At 38.0% G+C, this 21,000-nt stretch overlaps 1 protein-coding gene across 1 annotated transcript; it reads right to left on the minus strand.

The window, feature by feature from the left end:
- Window positions 1-378: 378 nt before the first annotated feature.
- On the minus strand, window positions 379-19,663 carry ift88 (intraflagellar transport 88 homolog). The gene is given in 28 exon segments (XM_032529973.1): window positions 379-1,180; window positions 2,050-2,157; window positions 4,621-4,671; window positions 4,871-4,888; window positions 5,708-5,758; window positions 6,125-6,197; window positions 7,967-8,073; window positions 8,188-8,253; window positions 8,599-8,651; window positions 9,072-9,187; window positions 9,308-9,458; window positions 9,638-9,746; window positions 10,673-10,859; window positions 10,996-11,082; window positions 12,928-13,027; window positions 13,840-13,926; window positions 14,063-14,133; window positions 14,359-14,705; window positions 14,862-14,868; window positions 14,870-14,965; window positions 15,896-16,000; window positions 16,546-16,636; window positions 16,927-16,996; window positions 17,089-17,152; window positions 17,458-17,511; window positions 18,435-18,494; window positions 18,711-18,773; window positions 19,431-19,663. Coding segments are annotated over 28 exon segments (2,595 nt in total). The 5' UTR covers window positions 19,512-19,663; the 3' UTR covers window positions 379-1,058.
- Between the last annotated feature and the right edge of the window lie 1,337 nt (window positions 19,664-21,000).

Consider the following 21,000-nt stretch of genomic DNA (forward strand, 5'->3'; position numbering starts at 1 on the left):
ATCCAGTCAGATGTCTGCTCTGGCTTAACAGAGATACTATCACCTCAAGATCAAACCACAAATAGATTTATATCATTTTAAATGCTAAAAGTACATTGACAGAAAAAAAGACATAACAAAGGCCCCATACCTACCTGTAGCATGATGTGTACTTTAAATATGGCATTAAGATTTACAGTATGTTAGGCAAATGTTTAAAATATTATGCATATAAAAATTTGGTTAAAGCTTAATTCAATACAGTTACATCTCCACTAAATCTTCGATTTGTTCTGCTGCCTTGCTGGGGAAACACTTAGTGAACTTTCTAAACTCAGACATCATGGGTTGTGTTTTATCTGAAGAGCATTGTGCTCAGAATGAGACTGCTAAACTTTGTTCTTGAATAGATAAAATATATTTTTTTTAATTATTATTAAATAAACACAAACACAAATAAACTATTACACTACAAATAAGCATTTCTGGAATAAGTACATGTAAAAAGTAACTAAACACGACCTGAAATGGATGCATTACATAACTTTCTTGTATCCTGTTGATGGATTTTCCAAAGCAGCTCCTAGCTCATGGAAACATATCTTGCAGTCAAAAATATTACAACAGTAATATGTTTTTCATTGTTTTGGCTCTGTTCCCCAACACTGGGTTTAAAATGAAAAAGGTGACAGTGAGGTTCAAATGCCCAGTTGTGTTTTAGAGCATTCACATTTTGTGAACAGTAAAGTACTTGTTTACTCTTGGGAGGAACAGAACATCTCAAAAGTCTATAGTTTCTACACAATTCATCTGATATGAATGTAAACACATTTAAATTGAAGTCAAATGTCAACACTTTAACTGCATTGTGACTGCATTACAATAACAGATGTACTGGACCCTTATTGATACCCATGAAAAAATCAAGTCTTTATCCTGTAACATTAATGTTTTTTCTGCTGAAGAGTGGAGTGTAAAATGCTTTGGTTTTGTGGTGAAGCTTTGTGCTCTTGCCTTTCAAAAAGGTGACAAAAGAGCAAATGTCCCAACAATGCAGTGAAGGCAGAATGTGGAGAAAGCTACTCTGGCAGCAGGTCGTCTCCCAGCTCTTCATCTGCAAAGTCGTCATCCTCCACGCGCTTCTTGGCTCCAGTCTTTGGTCTCTCCATCTGAGGCCCCAGTGGGTCCACGTAGGACGCATCTACACATGAGGGGAACAGAGGTTTACTTGTTATCAAATGTTCTGGGCCTTGTTTTGTTGTTTTTTAAAGATTATTTTTGGGGCATTTTCGGCCTTTATTATAACAGGACAGCTGAAGACATGAAAGGGGGGGGGGAATGACATGCAACAAAGGGCCGCAGGTTGGAGTCAAACCCGGGCCCGCTGCTGAAGGTGATGCTGAATACACTTTAAACAATTTTGCACATTTAAATATCTGTAAGACATGCTTTATATCAAGAATACCTGAATAGACCTTTCTTACGGAAGACATGTTGACATGTCTTTGTGGGAAAAGCCCAGGTGTGTTCAAAACCATTAATGATGGCTGCATGCCACATGGGAGTGGCTCTGGTATCGTGCATGCGGACTCACTGAATGAGCTGAACTGAACGTTTCTAGGAAACATCTTTTAAGTTTAAGATTCGTGAAACAGATTTTACAATTATCTTGACCTTAAGAGGCTGTCTATGAGGAATTTCCAGGCCGTAGGTTATCTTTAAGTGCTACTGTACGTCAAAGAAAAATGGATTTGCCTTTTTATGTTTTTTTAAGATGAAATAACTAGTGCTGATTGTGTATGGTAGCCTCTTAGTTTTCAATGTTAAGACATGTAGAAACTGTCCTCTTATGGTCAAAGTTGTGTTGTGTTTACATTTTAGTGGCTTGAAATGGAAGAGAAAATGCAGACTTTGCATGAAAACTGATCTCTCATACATAATGTAGGTGGCTGAAGTGTCAGCAAACCTAAAAAACCAAGGGTTCAAAGACTAAAGAGAGTAATTGAGACACAGCTCATATCCTGTAATTGTTTACAGAGGGGAAAAGAGAGAAAACATGGGTTTCCTCACCTATTTCTTTTGGGCTGCTGGCCTCATAGGGCTCATTGGAACCAGGAAGTGACCTCATCTTGGCGCTCAGCCGCTCTCCCTTAGTGCTGTTGCTGCTGTGGCCGCTATCTGCACAAAACACACATGCAGACACAAACATACTCGGAACAATTAATCTGACAATGAAGAAAGCTTGAAAACGGTCATTTTGGAGTACATCTGCCAATTCTGACAGTTAGAAAGGTGTCCCTCAAAGCTGGACCATTTTATGTTTTTGGCTTGAGACTCCAAAAAATCCGCAGAGGTCAAAAAGGGAGTACGCTTGTTTTTCTCACTCTGAAAAGTCAACATAGTGGATATGTGAGACAGATACAGTAAGTTATGAAATATGTGTAGGTGTGTGTAGCCCAGTTAGTTCCCAACCCTTTTTTGTCTGACATACCCACACAGCAACACAGATGTTCCAAATGTGTTAATTTAAACACATTTTAAACAGGATATTTTTCAAATACATTTAAATATATCAAATGATGAATGATGCTGACTGTTTCAACTATTGATCCTTTGCCTTTTTCCATTTACAGTATTTCAAATTTTCTATTAAAACATACACAATATGTAATTTTCTGCCAATAGGGGCCTCTCAATTGAATTAATAAAAGAATTTCTCCTTCATAGTTTACCGGTCAGAAGAATTTTACTGGGAGCTGAATTATCCGCAGAGGTCTCCTCCAGGACAAATGGATCCGGTGATTTAAACTGGTAAAAATGCAAGGGGTATCATGCCATTAACAGGCGACTACGATCAAATGACACGCTCCGGGTCATCGATTACATTTCCTGATACCTCTGGGTTTGTTAGATACCATCCATCAACCAAAATGTAACAGGTCCCTGCAACAGTTATGTATCTTACGAGAGTGCTCGGTAGCAAGACACTGAATAACAGTGACAGCTCAGGCCCTAATTATCTTAGACGGAGCTTTAAGATGTAATGAATATGTGGGAAAATATGTGTGTGTGCTGCTGGCTCAGACAGACGACAGGCTGACAGAGCGCTCTAGTGAGCTGAAGGACCGACGTGAGCAGCAGCTCACATCTGGCTGCCAGGTAGCCTTGGAAACGACAACAGCAAAGGCAGAAAGCTGAAAACCAGGAAGGAAAAAGAGGCCTGACTTTCTACCTTCTTTCACAGTCCCACTCCTAAACATCTCACACGAGGCCTCCTAAACTGCTGGCAAACTGAACCCTCTGCTGGAAAACTGTCTTTTTTCCCTATTTGTTCTTTTATTGGATGGTTTCAGTGGCGTTTCTCTTTTATAATAATACACAACTGGGAGACACAGAGGGCTGACACAACAGGTTGGAAGCCAGACTTAAAATTGATTGCGTGTAATGGTTTCCATGCTTAAAGTTGAAATGAATCTGTTTAATGCACCTTCACAGCACCAATGGCCATTATATTTATGTGAGGGCTTGATAGAAACGTTGATCAATCAATCAACTTTCAGGCTTTTGCACTTTCCTGCTCAAACTTATTTGGAAAAAAAACACTTGAAAAATTACAAGTTAGTTGCACAGAGAGACTAAGAACTCAAAAGTTAAGTGATAAAGAACAAAAGAGAAACAAGTTCAAAAACTAATAGAAGAACATTTTAGGCAAAGGTTGAACCCTGCACCTCTTGCTCTGTGAGAGTGGATTTTACCAGTTTCACATCTAAGAACGACAGGTTTGGATATGTGAGAAATCTAAAAGCCTTGACACACACACAATTTACAGTGATTAAAATATGCCGACAGTGGGAACATTCTCAGGTGTACAAGAAGTTTTCTCAAATATCTGAAAGAGGGTTTGGCGATCCCTCCCTCCTCCCCTGTGAGAGCACTCAGTGCAAACACTGATTGCAGTCCAACATCACAGCTGCCTGTTAGAAGGTTTCTGGACCAGCTCAAGTGTTTTGACTGAAACACTATACTTACTTGGATTCTTGTGTGTTTACTTAAAGAAAACACTTCTAACCACTCACTTCGGCTCTGTCAATGTACAATGCAAAATAATAATAATTTGCATTAATTTCCTACACATTACTGTATGATTGTACACATGCAGTACATATTAGAAAGGTTTAGTCACGGGTATACAGTGTTTTTCCAATTTTGTTTTGAAATGTGGCTCCTTAAATGAAGGAATGAATGTGCTACATGAATGAAGTTGCTTGCTTGCATGTGGGAAAAGCCCACCCAAATGAGACAGATTTGTTTAAAAGCCAATTTAGTCCAGTTCTTTACACTTTTTTAAAACTATAAATGAATATAAAAACAAATATTTTAAGAATTCCCATTGGAAAATGAAAAAAAATCATGTTAATGCATTGTAGCACAAAATCTGGCTAAGGAAATTTGACTCTAGGAAATTTGGCTAATTAGTTGAAAATTACCCTTTTGGCTAACAACGGCACATTTACAGTGACGTTGATTAACGTGCGTTGTCCCTGTAAAAAATAAATAACTAAATGACGATAAGACAAACGCAAGAGGTTCATGGTATTGATTATCAATAGTTTAGCTTCAGTTTGGAGTAATCTTACATACCTCTCCCTGAGTCCAACAGTGGACTGAGTTGTTTAGACTCAGATTGAGATACTGGGCAGCAAAGAGGTAGCAGAGCAAGAATACAGCCACAAGAGCCAGAAAAGCGGAAGAAAACACAAAAAGGAAAGAAAGATTACAGCCTTGGACTGAAGATCATTGGACACAAATAGAGATCAAAACGAATGGCAGAAAGAAGCAATTACAGAGAGCTGAAAAAACTCATTTGTTGACATTTCATCCGTTTTCTCACCTGGTTTAACATCCATCTCTGATGTGCCGTAAGAAAGTAAGAAAAGAGTTTGGGATTTAGCTAAACAACTTAAGTGTAATAATAAATATTCAAGAATACAAAGGATTGAATATGTTTGACAAAAGCTACTTTTTAACAAAACCATTTACATATCTGGCAGTGTGAAACAAAATGGAACAGTAAAAGCAAACAAGTTTGACGTTTTCTAATCTAATTTATCAGGACATGGGGGAACAATGGAAGTCTTGGCAGGGTGGAGCAGCAGTCACAAGAACAGGTGCATGATATATATTTAACTACAGGAAAGACGTTCAGCTACACAAGAAAGAGCAAAGCTGGTCTTTGTTAAAGTTTTTGGCAACTCTCTAGTTTGTCTGGATTGCGTTTGAAATGTACTGATGCGCCAGCTTTCCAGTACTAGAGCCAGTCTAGAGTATGTCTGTATTTGTTGTGGCTCTGTAGTGAAGGAGTGCTAAAACTGTGGAAGTGTGTCTGCTCTGGGGTCTGCTGTGGCCTTAAGCTCTCAGTTTGTTCAGGGCTCCTAAACAGTCTTATCCTAAAAAGAGGTGAGGCTACATTGGCATTCCACGTGAACAATTTTGTATCCCAAAAGGATGAAGGGATTCAGTCAACCAAGGAGGTCTGTTGATCTGACCCAGTAAGGTGTTCGACCGGTTAGTGACCCATTTGATATTAGATAGGGAGTTACAGCTACGACGCACAATGGCTCCTTTCATAGACTTAAAAATCAGTTCAAGATCTCAATCAGACTTGCAACAGAACATGACTGCAGCCTCCTACTCTAGTCAGGACTCGGTGTGGTGAATAAAGGTATACCCATACTGCTGGCCTTCTTAGGAGAGGTGAGGACAGGTGTGGAGACGCCTGCTGCCCAGCAGCATGTGTGAACAACAGTTAGAAGAGAGAAGACATGAAATGTTAAGAAACTGTACCTGAGAAAGTACTCAATTCTAGCTACAAGTACTTGACGGTTTTCAAAACTTTGTTATGGATGTATTTGAACCTGTACCAAAAGGAATTGAGGTCAGCCTTTACCAACAATATATGCACTCATGCTGATGTTAAGGTTACTACGCACTTCTAATGTTGATAAATTTGTACTTTTCCCCAGATGTTTAAGTTGAAGATTTGGGTTTGTAGCGTTAGATGAGTTACTCACACATTGGACCTTCCAAACATTTCCAGAGCTACGCACAACAGGAACTTTGTCTGTTATTGTCACTACAGACTCACCAGCACTCCCGGCACTGCCCTCTCTGCTTTCTCTCCGACCTCTGGCACTGCCCTCCCGACCCGACTTCACCCTCTGCGGAATGAGAGAATGAGGGTGGGTAGGATTAAATTGAAATAATTCTCAATGTTTAAATTGAAATGACTTTCCCTTGTAAAGTTTGTAACCAGATGATCTTTTTTCGTGGTGAAAAAAGCAATTTATAATTGGATTCTGGTAAAAACTTCTCTCTCTTTGCCTCATTAACTTCAGATGAAAAATATTTTTGAAACTAAATGTATGGGAATTTATATGGTAAAATAAGACATTTAACATAAACACATCATCAGAGCAGTGATTTGATCTTCTTTTACTGCTAAACATTATCTTATTCAACCTTTCGTACACTATGCAGTTACAGTATATTATCAGGATCAGTTGTTGTTTCACTCTGGAGAAGTTTGGGATTAATAAATGCACCCTCTGGCTCTGTCTGCCTCTCTGTAGGATTGTTTCTCTGGTTGGATTTAAGAGCAGCTGCTTGTGATTTGACAAAGACATCCTCCTAATCTGTTCCTGGCTCTGCTGGCACAAGGCTCCGTTACTCTGAATCACGCCTTCTTGAGAACTTGACTGACCCGGGAGACCACAGGCCTGTCATCTACTTTAGGTGTTGACCTTACATTTGGGAGCCACCAGAGATACTTGTGATTGCTTTCCTCAAGATAAGGATGCAATGCAGAATAAATTTCAATTATGGGGGATCATTGGGGATTTTCTTATTCAACTTTTACTCAGAGATGAATGAATAAATCGTAATCACAAATAAGACAGATGTAACAGAATTATCCTGTGATCTCAGAATTACCACTTAAAAAGGGAAATTCCACCGATTTTACACATCAATGTTTGTGTGCAGGCTTTGGGGAGTACTACTGCATAACATATTATATCTGCACACTACTGTACCTTGTTTTAGAACTTTTAATAATTGTTTTGATTATTATTTTTAATAAATTTTGCACCATTCTTTGTTCAATGTTGTTTTGTTTGTGTACTGCTTCTGGGAGGTTAATTTCCCTCTGGGGACAATCAAAGTGTCTATTTACTTCTATTAATTTGAAAAACTTGACTTGAGACAGCTTCCGTTAAGGCTGAAGAATACAAGTTTGAAAATAAAAATAAACCTTGAGGTGAGTTAGAAAGAAGTGAGGCTACCAGACTTCTGCAGCCCAATCTTCAAGTCCTGGCTGGCTAAAATCAAACCACTAACCACTTGTTTTAACTATTCAGACGTCTCAGGGGACACTCAACGACTCTCCAAACAGAACAACAGTTTGTAAATGACCCAGCATTGGTGTCAGCCAGATGTGTCACAGCTGTATAGCATCTCCTCTGAACATCGTTTGAATAATGGAAAATCAACAGAAAAGATTTACGGAGCTGCAGCGACCACTGACCAAGTTTATGGCAAAGGGACACGTGTATGTTTTTAATCAGCGCGTTCTTGTCTGGGAACAGACGGCAGGACACCAAGACATTGGTGAAAAAAAGGTGATTAATAAATGCGTACGAAAACTCTGTAACATACATCTGCAAAACAAGCAGGTCATTTTTGAGGCTACGTAATGTTATAATGCAGATGTATTACCTTATTTGAGTGTTAAATCCATAAATGATGTTGCCTGTATGAGGCTTTTGATGCCTTTTGATCCTTACGTGGTAATCCACTGCAAAAGTTACAGGGTGAATCACTATCAGGTTGTAGCGACTGGTTATAGAGAACGGCAGAATATAACTTTATTTACACAACAATGCTGCAAATCACTCTTTTAAAAGCCTATACCTGTTAAACTGAGATTTACCTGTTCTTTGATCTCCTTCATCTTCTCCGCTTTCTTCAGCTTGGTGGCGTATTCTTGGACTTCCTTTAAACCCATGTCCGTACACAGCCTGACCAAGAAACGCAGGCCTGGTCAAACACACAGAGGTTTTTTTTTTTATTTTCCTAACACTTCGATTAGTGGATCATCAGATGTTTGTCAATAGTTCTGTTGAATATTGTGTAACAAACAGGATGAATTACATTCCACATTTTCTGGAAACTTGCGGTGAATGTCTTTATACGTTTCCAGAGCCTTCTGGTAGTTTCCTGTAAAGGAAAAAAGAAAAGGATCTATGTTTACAACTTTAACTGAGCGCATTGCTAGTTCAGTCAGGCACCCTGAGTCAATGTTTTGGAAACTGTTAAGTGAAACAGCCGTTACTTTTCCCCACATTTACCTCCTCAGTCAGTAAAGATACAACTAAACTTTACTAGATTAAAAAAAAAAAAACCTTTATCAAATAAATGACCAAGCACTCATTGTGTGGATAACATTCAGGAATTCCAATGTGGAGTGAATCTACTTTTTTGTGATATGGTTTTGACAGAGAATAGGCAGAAACATGCTATGTTAATATACCACGAAAGGTAAAGAAAATAATCATTTCTCACCACTTCTTCTGTAGCAGCTTGCCACCATTAACTGCCACTTCACCTGGGTTGGTCTGAGAAACACAACAGAAAGACTTTCAGTCAGTTTTAACAGGTTTTTCTTTTCTTTTTTTTAAGAAGAGATTGGACAAAAAAAGTAACTTCATTCAGAAAACAAACAAAACCAAATGATCTGTCCTCTTTGTTCAAAACAAAAATGACTTCCAGATGAAAACAAGCTTCATGGTTGATGAAAGAAGACACAATCAAAACAAGATGAAATAAGACACCAAGCACTTAATCAAGTCAGAAAAATGTAGAAATAACATAATTACACAGATGTTTCTCAAGATTAATTTGACTTACCCCAAAAAATACTCCAGTTGCTGAAATGATCTTCTTCCTTTTTTTTTTTTTTTTTTTACACAGAACTATTTGGTTTGTTTCTTGTCATTCATTTACCTTCTACATTACTTCAACTTGTGGTTACTTACTGTATCAGTGTGGCCCTTTCAAAGTACTGAATGGCTTTCTCACAGAACTGTGTCTCGATGTAGTAAGCCCCAAGCCACTCAATCACATCGATGTTGGAGGGGAAGTACCTGAAGGACTGGACCACAACACAACTCAAACCACATCAGAGCACTTATAGGTAACCAATGCTGAACTGTTACATTAATACATAAAATGTCAAATTAAGTCCTCGGCAACACATAAAATGATCTTGTACCTCGTAGTAGTACTGGAAAGCCTGGGATTTGTCCCCTTCACCATCATAGAGATCCCCCAGTTTGGCCAGTGCCTGGGGGTCGGTGTGAGTTACACTCAAGACCTGTATCAACCACTCGATTGCCTGTTGAGGATCTTCCAGAAGCTCATATATGAAGGAAATATGTCAAGGACCAACATATGATCACATGGGAATGGATAGAGACTCAGATTTGAATCTATAAATGAACACCTTCCCAGAAGCATCTACCGAGTTACAATTGTTTGAGGCATTTACAGACAAACATTCAAGAACACCTTTAACAAATTCCACTTTGTATCAGTAGGATACAGATTGGCCAGCTGGTACATGACTTGGGCACTGTTCCGCAGAATGGCATGGAGCTTCAGGAAGCAGTCCAGAGCCTCCTCGAGACGATTCAGTTTCTTATAGGTTAGACCTGGTACAAGTGGATAGGGGCCAAAAACTGTCAAACTAAGGGCGTTTTCAAGGAACCAAGGTCCGAAACAAGATTCATGTTTTTGTTAAATTATATACATTTGATCTGGTAAGTTTTGGTTTCACACTGCAGTTATGCAAGCACGCTAAAGATCTATACGTGACATTACTACGTCCTGCAGTCATCACATACATGAGCTGCATCTCCAGATCCACTTATAACTGACTGGTTTGTAGATGGGCTGCCCCGTCCTCTCGTCTCCTCTCTTTGAGTCAGAGTTTATTCTAGTGACTGCTGCTCTCCCCTACTGCCGCGGCTCTTTTTGTTTTGTTGGGATGTTGAGAAACGAGACACGGGAACATTCTTTCTGGAGCACTGATTCAGAGACAAACGGAAACCTAAAACTGTACATGTACTACCACTTAACAAGTAAACTGCTAATGTATTCTCTGCTCCGATAGCCGACAGCTGTCTGCTCTGAGCGCATTTACCCTCGCTCACTCTCTCATGTATCTTACACACTAAGCACCATTCCTTAAAGCAGCTTCCCAGGTCTTGTAACATAAGAGCTTCTTGTATTTGGTCCAAAAGTCCGAACCATACAAAAAATGCTTTGACACTATAAAAAAACTGGGCCGTGGTTTTGTTCAAAACTGGTCATGAGCCCACCTACGATGGCTAAATCGTACTGGAAAACAGAGATTACTTTTTAAGATTAAGATTCCCAGCATTTATTTATTCAATTGACATTTAACATTTAGATTCCGAGCTATTGAAGGTGACAGCGAGAAACTTATGGCTTTCAGAAGTAATAATTCTTATTACACTCCTGTTTAGCACTGCTGAACCACCTTTAACCATAAATATACTATTAATTTTCCTCTGCATTATCTACCACTGCACTGTATCATGGAAATGGATGTTACCCAGGTTGTAGAGGGCCTCAGTGCAGGAGGAATCATTCCTCAGTGCTTCTTTGTAGAACTCTGCAGCCTTTTCATAGTCTTGCTTGACAAACACTGTGTTGCCTTTGTTGATAAGTGCTGCCGGGTTGTAGCGGTCAGCGGTCATGGCAAGGTCTGCGTATCGGTCAGCCTGCTCATAGTCCTTCTCCTGTAACAGGTGAAAGATCAGAAGGGAAGAATCTACTGGCAGCATATGTCTCTGTCTCTGAGCACTGCATCATAAATATAATTTCATTTTGTTTGTTAGAAGAGAGCCTTTTGATTTGTCAAAGAGATAAACTTACCAGGAAGTAAAGGAAAGAGAGGTTGGTGGCTGCAGCACTCTTCACTCTGCTGTCCTTCTTCTCAAATGTCTTTAGAGTCTCCACTGCCTGATAACGCATAGTAAAAAGCTGTCAGGGTAAATGTTTTACAATACTGCACAACTTCAGTAAAAGACGATTTCCCCACCTACAAACATAAAAGATCACATATTGATGCGATCTGAAGCTTCTGCTTGGATTAGATTAGATTCTGCTTAGAGCCATCACAACTTCTATACATACACTTTACATAAGAAAATATCAGAATATATAGTAAATGTGTAGTTATATGTGTAATTTAGAAGACTACGATATATAAACGAGACCAGTAATGGAACCACCATGAACCACAAAGTAAATGGAACATTATTATGTAAAGAATCTGATTTTTGCAGTAATGAGTCATGATCGTTTTCCTCAGACATGTAATTTTTGAAATAAAGCTCTTTACCACATTTACTAGGTTGTTATGCCACTTACGAGCATTATGTACTGGGGGGATAATCCAATAGTATTAGGGTGTAAAGGTTTTGACAAACCACCAGCTAGGCTAGAGCTGCACTGAGGCTGCAGGTTACACCACCACCACCACCACTGTCTATCAAGAGTATAAAAGCATCACAACATGCGTCATGTTCAGTATATGGAGCTCCAAAGTGTTCAATAGTAAATAAATAATTATGAAATAACCACAAGAATAATTTGTAGAAAATATGACACACTCAATTTTAAAATAATGAACTCTAACTGAATGTTTATTCAGTCAAATCTATTATTATAATGTTTTGAATTCATTTTTATTTCATGTCAGACAGTTATTACGAAAATGATAAATTACTTAAGTTAATAATTTCTTCAATTATTTCACAATTTAGTTTCATTTATATGTTTTACATACTGTATGTATATGATTAGGTTTCCTTTTTTAATTACTGAATATTGAAAATGTTGGGCTTCCATAAATATAAAGCCCGTCAGTGCAAGAAAGTTAGATACTGCAGTTCTATATAATTAAAAAAAAAATAATAATAATAAAAAGTTGCGCTACTGGCAAAGATGCAGTTCCTTGGGTGCTCAGTGGTATATTGTTTAAAAAAAAAGAAAAGGAACCAATATAATTTCCTCTCTGCACCCAGATTTTCCTTCCTGGTCTGTGGGTTTTAAACCAATAACAGCTTCTCCACCATCTCTTGCCAGTGCCATTATTTGGAAAACGCCCTCTTACATAGTAACAAAAAAAACACTATCTAAACATGAACATGGAAACAGAAGGCACACATACCTCGACCTTAGGCATGCAGATGGGAGGGAAACAAGACAAAAAGCAAGAGAGAATGGAGGGCAATGAGCAGGGGAAAATTTGAGTCTGATCCTGCACATTCCTGAAACAGCATTAGCAGGAGAAAACTGACATATATAAACAATGCTGGCCAATAACTGCACGGAAACAAATCGTTGTAAAAATAAAATACAACAAAATAGAACAAAGATCGATGAGGAAAAAAAAGAAGAAAAAAAAAAGGAATTTCATAAATGTAACTGCAAAACCCTCCAAAAAGCTTTTGATTAAATGAGAGTACCTTTTTTCCAGGTTTAGCATTTGTAACACAATTATAGAACAGTGACAATAAAAACTACAACAAATATCTTCTGTTTCTGCAAAGTCAGTCTCTAACGTTACTGGCTTATACTTCTGCAATTATATTATATACTGAGATTTTAAGTGGAAGCATTCACATGAAATGTTTGGTTTATACATCTGGCTTTAAATTGGAAGGATGTGGCATATTCTTATCCAATCTTTAACAAGGTGCCAAATACTAGCATGATAATGTGGTGACAACCACAAACTAAAGGACTGAGATGCCTAAATTGAGTGGTTTTGCCCTTTATAAAGTTAAGACAAAAAGTCACCTGGTTGAAGTCCTTCTGTCGGAGGTAGGTGATAGCTTTGTTTATCTCTAGATCGTTGGCCAGCTCAACATACTGAGAATTCTTCACCATGTCCACACACCTAAAAAGAAACCAACCATATATGCACAGTATAATACATCATTTGATTCTTGCTGCAAATAGCACGTATAATTATTTGTTTGAACTCAATTTGCCCAATAAGCCAGGCACATAAAAGCTGCTGGATAGACTGCATTTTGATTTTAGTGGTTTTACTCAGTTATTACTAAACTAAATTGTTATAAGGCATAAAATCCTCTTAAGCCATGATAAGACGTACTAGACTTGTTTAAAAAAAATAAAATAGCATGGGTGTGAAGAAAAAGGGGGAAGCAGGAGAGAATGGGAAGGTTATAGCCAACCTTTTACATATTCACTACAGGAGCCAGAGGCATCTAAAACCTTCTCAATGAAAAAATATCAAAAATAAACTAAACTAATTGTCCTCGTTTGTGTCAGTCTCAGCATCGGCAGTTTCAGAGGGGGGCAAATCTGCTGTTTTTGCTCGGAGAACTCGAAAAACTAGTAACCAACACTCATCATTGTTTTCATATTTTCCTTTAGAATGACCTAGCTGGGTTAGAAATCCAGGAACATTTGAAATCTGAGGGAATTTCTAAATCAAGGGAAAACACTTCACAACATCCAATGACAATCCCTAGCAGTTCAGCAAAAACACTCATTTTATGGAGTATGTTGTCAGCTATCTCTTATTATTTGTGCTTATCAGTTACCACCTTTAAAATCATATTTTTGTCTTTCTGAGTCCATCAAAAGGACTGCAATGGAGCATGAGTCCAGTTGCACATTGTATGCCCTCTAGTGGCAGATTAAAAACCAGAACCAAACTAAACCAATACAACAGTAACAAACCAGTCAAATCCAGTGGCAAAAGATGACTCGATGGCCGGAGCGATGAGTTTGGCTGCTGTCATGATGTACTTCTCAGCCAGGACTTTTCTGTGTACCAGACATGGGGAGAAAACAGTGCACAGGTTCAGGTTTTTTATTAAAAACAACAGTATGCATTGTATTCAAAATGCAGTGTGCTTGGTGTTTTATCTGGTGGGTGTGTGTGTCTGTGTGTGTTTCCTACAGATCTCTTTCCATCTGGTGAAGTTTGTCGTTCTTAATGGCATCAATAACCATACTTGAGTTGGTGTCATCCTAAGAGAGATAACAGGACAAGGTTTGTTCAAAGATTGAATAATAGGAAATGAAAATGTATAGACATATCTGATACCTGTGTTCTTAGTTATGTTGTTGTTTACTGTTTGTTAAAACACACAATAGGGATTTCATCTACATCCAGGTAAAGGAGAACGCATGCACACCACACTACACCACACCCACCCACACACACACACACCCACCCACACACACACAACTCACATTAGATGGGATGTACTTGTCTTCATCATCAATGCCCAGAGGAACAGAGATGAGCTTCTGAAAGGCCTTTTTCATCCTCTCCCTATCACCGATGGCATAATAGCACAGGATGAGGTTGAAGCCGGTCTTGATGTTGGGACTCTCACTCATGATGTGCTCGAAAGATGTTATGGCGTCTGAGTATTGGCCCATGCGGACAAAGACCACACCGATGTTCTGCATGATCTTGATCCTCATTTCCTTGTGAGCGTTGGAGATCTGATCCAGTGCCATTCGGTAGAACTTGATGGCTTTGGGGTAGTTCTTTTGTTTGACGTAGATATTGGCCATGTTGACTTTTAGACGGCCTAAAAGAGCAGCATAGATGTAGTTTGAGGGAAAACCACTTGCAGTCATATTAAAAATTAAAAAAATGGATTTTCTGTCCTCCCTGCAAAATTGATGGATTCACTTGGACAGCCATAGTTTAAACACATCTGTAAGAAGCTCAGCGGTCTGCTCACCTGCGTTAGCTGAACATCTTGTTCTTAACAATGACCTGGTAGCTGTTTAGGGCCTCTGGGTACATTTCATTGTTTGCATACTGGTTTGCAAGGTTGAGCAACACCTGGTAATGACAGAAATATTCAATATTTCTAAATCAAATAATACCAAAACAGACAATGAAGTCAGGAACTGGTTCACAGAAGCCAACTTTAAATTGAATTGGTTTTCTGTGAGCTGTGCCCACATAGCTGAGTGGTTAAGTCCACTGTCTCTAAAGCCTAATGTGCTATGGATCAAATCATGCCAGTTACTTCCTTAACTGTGTCTTCCTCTAACATGAAAATAACTAAAAGTCACTTAATATGAAAATAATTATGATTTCCACTGTCTTCTAACATATAAAGCAGCTGTTTCTAATGTAATTTACGATCCTGAGCATATTTCAGTGGTAATTATTCCAGTTGGCAAATTGCAAAACTTACAATTTGACATTAACACTAGATATTTCAGCACTACAATGGAGTTTAATAGCAAGAAAGGTTTTTTTCTGCACAAAAAAACAACAGTTACATTTTTATTCTGTCATTATCACAGAATCAAACGGTAATAACTTCTAGTGCCAACAAATACACCAGAATGCGATGCAGCAACTGTGCAAGAAGTGGCATTTTATATAAAAAGTGAAAGAAAAACTCTTGCTCTCTCGTATTTGTACTTAGCCACCACACTCTGGAAAATGTAGGAAATCACTAGGTGACTAGAAGAAGAAGGCAGGTTGAAGGTGGATGGATTTGCCAAATAAATAAGAATAAAGACTATAACACTTGATCACCAATTATCTCCTCAAACACACTGTGTTACAGTTCATAAATAAAAATGTAAAAAACAAAAATTGAAATTGAATTGAAATTTTGATTAATGAAAGTAATAAACCCAGGCTTAAAGAGTGGATTTCCTAAAGGTGGTACTTGTAATTCAAAGTGTAAGAAGTAAGTGCTCAATCATTTCATTTACAGACACTGGAACTTTTTTTTACGGCAACATTACTTACAGAGTAGGTGAGGTCTAAATTGATGTGATCTGCATTGCCAGATTGTTCTCTCTGTCTCACCAGTGCTCTCTCCTTCCTCCCTGCCTCTTTGGCCTTTTCAAGGGCCTGTAAAAATACATACAGTATGGAGACATTACCACACAAAGACAAACATTCACATACACAAGTCAGCAGTATTGACACCAACAGCCATGAAGAAAATAAACAATAAAATAAGCCCTGTACAGTAAAATGTGTCCTGATAAATATGGTTCTTCTGCCAAGTTACTTTGGAGAAAGCATTTTAAATGCTTTAATTATAATACGGTAGGTTTCTGTTACATTTCATAATGAACTGAATGAATCTGTTGCCTGGTTCAGTATGTTATACTATATGCTTTTTAACGCACTGAAATTAGGGTAGGGTAATAAACCTTGGGTATTTTAGCCAATCACTTTTTTTAGGTTTCAGGTGAACCAAAAGCTTTATTACAGGGTTGAATTTGGTAGAAAACGTAAGGCACCTCAGAGGACACACTTTAACCCGATACTCAGTCCAATGTGTTGGAGTATCGAGCTGACACAACGGAAAATGAATCACTGTCTCGGACACTTGGAGGCCATTCTCTCCAAATCCAAAAACTGTATGTTAAAGAATGACAGAATCTGACCAGTTGTAAGGCTCCAATGCTCTGTGCCATGCAGCTCTCTTCTATTAGGTCGTTCACTTTTTTCTCCAGAATCTTAATCTTCTCCTCAGGTCTGCAAGAACACAGACACAGCAAAATAATGTGTAATAATGTTGCTTAAAAGCACATGTCTTTTTCCATCTACTTTACAAAAAACGGCTCTTTAGAGACAGAGACACACAATTATATACTCGATTATGACAAAATATGCATCTTTAAATCTTCTTCTAATAGATGCAATAAAGCAGCTATAAATACCTTTATACAGGTATTTTCCTCACACTGCTAAGGAAAAACACTAACTTGGTTAATGCAGGATGTCTTCAACGAAACACTAAAACAGCTTAAAGAGTGACAACTCACGTGTCCTCATTCTTTGCTTCAAGTGAAGGTGCAGGGCCTTTGGACTGGCCCAGAGGGTCAAAGGTCGAGCCTGACAATACAAATAACACTAATTAGCATTGGTAATCCAAATGAACACATATGTAGCGAGATAATTTCTTTTTGGGACTCCCTTAAACTCACCACGTGTCAGGGAGGAAGTGTAACCCGCTGCTCTCACAGCAGTCATTGGTCGGGCTGCTCCATCCTGTAACATTTGACAAGAGAACAAAAAAAAACAACCACATCATCTGATGCACTTTACTTTCACCATTTTCTTTGCAAAAATTGAGCTATTATTCATGTTGAGCAGTATATGAGGTGTTTTTTTTAGCTCTCCGTAAATCCATAATATTGGCCAATTGGGAAAATACAAAAGTGTAGAAATCTGATCCTCATATCATATACATCCCTACAAATTTAGCATGGAGTAGGTAAGATTTGTCAACTACTGTATAATAAAAAAACTATGCAAGATCTTAAATGCACACTCAACTGGCCAATCCTGCTCACCTGCACAGCTCCTGTCATGGGTCTGCCCAATGAAGAGGCCAGAGGGATCCGAGCCTTCATAAAACAATAAGTATGAAATAGGTGAGAATAATTTAGGCATGTTAACCTGACCATATCATATATCATATCATGCAAATATGAAACAAAACATGTTCATTATTAAAAGTATATATTTAAAGTGCTCTTTATAATTATATTGGTTATTATAAGTAAATTGTTCCTTTATCCTGTAATTTATTTCCATGTAGATCACGTTAAAATCTTCGTCGTCTTCAGCTGCACAATGTCACACCTACAGTGAACTGATCTGTACAACAGAGGCGCTTCCATTATATATTGTTAAATTTGTGTCTTTTTTTTTTTTTACAAAAGAACTCAGTGGGGATCAGAACGTTAGTTAGACTTAGACTAGACTTAGACTTCTCTTTATTGATCCTTTGGGATGACTCCTGCAGGAAATTGAAAGTTCCAGCAGCAGTTTTTAGCAAGAACAAAGAAATAAAAAATAGATAAAAAGACAGTATAAAGACAACAAAATCAACAAAATACCAATAAAAATTATAACAACTATAAGAACATTTGTCAAATAAACAAAGAAAAGACCATAAATTATTATTAAAGTGTCAGTGTTTAGTCCAGTGTTAAAAATTATTATAAAGTGACCAGGTGTGAATTTAAGTCCAGGTGTGCATGTATGTATGTGTGTATGTATGTATGTATGTATGTATGTATGTATGTATTTATGTATGCATGTATTGTCCTCTCTGCCCTATTTCCTCCTCCCCCCTAGTGAGGAGTTGTAGAGTCTGATGGCATGAGGGACAAAGGAGTCGTTGAGTCTGTTGGTCCGGCACTTGGGAAGGAGCAGCCTTCCACTGAACCGGCTCCTCTGGGTGCTGCTGCGTTAGATGTGCTGATTCAATAAAAGTCTATGAAGGTCTTGTAAAGTTTACAAAAATCCATGTCCTTATACTTACTCCAAAGGAAGAAGCTAGAGGTCGAGCTCCAATGGCAGTGCCAGGAAATTTGGCAGTCATCTAGACAATTCAAAACATGACATTTTAGGACAATAAGGACATAATGTTTTCTCCTCAGTGTGTCTCTCACACACACACACACACACACACACACACACACACACACACACGCACACACGCACACACGCACACACGCACACACACACACGATTAGCTGAGATTTATCTTTGTAATGTTGATCTAAATCTGCAAAGTATCTAGTAACACTGTACTCACCGGAGGTCTTCTTCCATAACTTGTCCTCACTGCTTGCTGGAAGCCCACATCGTTTTCCAACTCCTTGAAATTGTTAAATAATTACTTTTTATTCTTTACACATCCCTTGTCTAATACAAAAGTAGATACAAATTTACCATAAAGTAGATAGAAAAATAATAATTTCCTTTTCAATCAATTAATTATGCCATTCCATGGATTGTGGTGGCACAGACGGTGGCTGCTGCCTGCCCAACGCACTACAGCTACTATTATTATTATTATTATTATTATTAAGTCATAGTTCTCAACTCAACTGTTGTTATTATTGTCCACTGTTCATCGTGTCACTCCATTATACCCAATGCGATAATTATTAGTAGTTAGCTATATTTCTTTTATTATTATTATAGTTGGCTAGCTAAGTGGTTATGTGCATCACTCTCTCTCTCACCAAATTAATGCTCTTTGGGGAATCTCTCTGTAAATTATAGAGTGGTCTAGACTTCATAGTCCCTCTCTCTGGAAAGTGTCCTGAAACAACTTCTCTTACGATTTAACAATATAAATGCACTTATATTAAAAATGATATGTTGTAATTCGCCACATATACAACTCATATCCTATGTAGCATTGTATCATTGTGAGCTGTACAATTGACTGCAAACGGCTTTGAACTAGCTAGCTAAACAACATCACAGGTAGCTAACGTTAGCTAAAATAGCATAGTCGGTAAATCACCTCGGAGTCAAACGTTGGATTATAGTCGTTGTAACCCGAGTAAAGATCCTCCTCCTCCCCAGCCAGATGCACGTTTTCCATTTCTCTTTCTCCAGAGAAGTATTGTAACGAAACGCTCCGAAAGACGGAAAACAAACAGTTATTAAGCTACGCGAGGTGACAGTAAAGATAGTTTGTTGTCGATTTTGGCTTTCAATCCCACAATTCACCGCGGCGTGGGCGTGACAGTTTTGTTTCTCAAACCTTTGATTGGTTAACTTTACGTCAATCATCCATTGGCCTTAATATAATTGGCCAAAGCTGAGTTCGTCCGTTGCTAGGATACACGTGTAAGCTATCAACTCGTTTTCAGGTCAGTTTAATCGGTTCATATGAAATATTATAACTAGCTATAACATATAATAAACAATATGAGTTAATTCATGGCGGATATGTGGTTTATGGTTTCTTTCTTGACGAAGAAAATGCAGTACATGGCACTCTTTTGGGGCTATTTGGTCCTTCTAGGTTACCGTACCGGTAGCAGCGTGACTGTAGAGGGGCGGTGCAACAGTTTTGATAGAAATAGCGTAAAGTTAGAGCTAGCAGAACGGTTGTCTGAGCTGATCTCTTAACATCTAGAAATGAGCTTTTCTGATATGAAGATTATTACTGTGATCGGCAGGTGAGCAAGAAAAGACGCGCGTATGGTGTTAAAACTTTGCTCCCAGTAGCTAACTGAGCTGATTTCTTGACATCATGTTAATTATCGTGATACCTTTTACAGCTACACTTGTAATGATTATTTATTATTTATGTATGTATTTATTTTTAACCTCTTTTAATGCACCCTGTTCATTAGCTATATCTGCGCACTCAGTCTCTGGAGTGACCTCTCTTAACCCTGGAAAAGCAAATAGAAGTCACAGCTAAATATTCTCTTCTCTTTTCATACTTTTTGAGAGTTGTTTTTATATTTATGCATAACGACAAACATGCAGGGATTGTTCTATGTAACTGACATCCCTGTGTAGGGACGAAAGAATAAACTGCTGGGAAGTACAAAAAAGACCAAAAAAACAAGAGTGGAACTGCAATAAAGATAATTAAGATGTCAATGAAGTGTTGATGCAGACACACGACGGCACTGAGCACAGAAAAACAAAGACGGAGATAATAATAAAAAATGACCAGGATAGTTGTGACATTAATATAAAAAATGTATAGATTGTTTAATGGGATTTCGATATAATTATAGAGACAGTTTTAATGTAATAACTTGTAATATAATAACTTAATACTATTTATCCCTGTACCCTTTGCACTATGTTCCACATTTAAATAATTTTTATTGGACTCTTCATTGCCTCCTCTCTCTACATTGTATCTGTTTTAGAGTATGTATATCTTAGTGTGTCTTTATTAGTGTGTATATATTGTTTGTTTGTTGGGTTGTTTGTTTTGAATGTGTAAGCACATTGTGAGCAACTATGCTCCAAAGGAAAATTCCTCGTATGTGTCCTCATACCTGGTCAATAAAGCTGATTCTGATTGTGATTAATTACAGTGAAGAGTGAACATTTAAATGATC

The sequence above is a fragment of the Etheostoma spectabile genome, chromosome 11, assembly GCF_008692095.1.
Source record: "Etheostoma spectabile isolate EspeVRDwgs_2016 chromosome 11, UIUC_Espe_1.0, whole genome shotgun sequence".
NCBI lineage: Eukaryota > Metazoa > Chordata > Actinopteri > Perciformes > Percidae > Etheostoma > Etheostoma spectabile.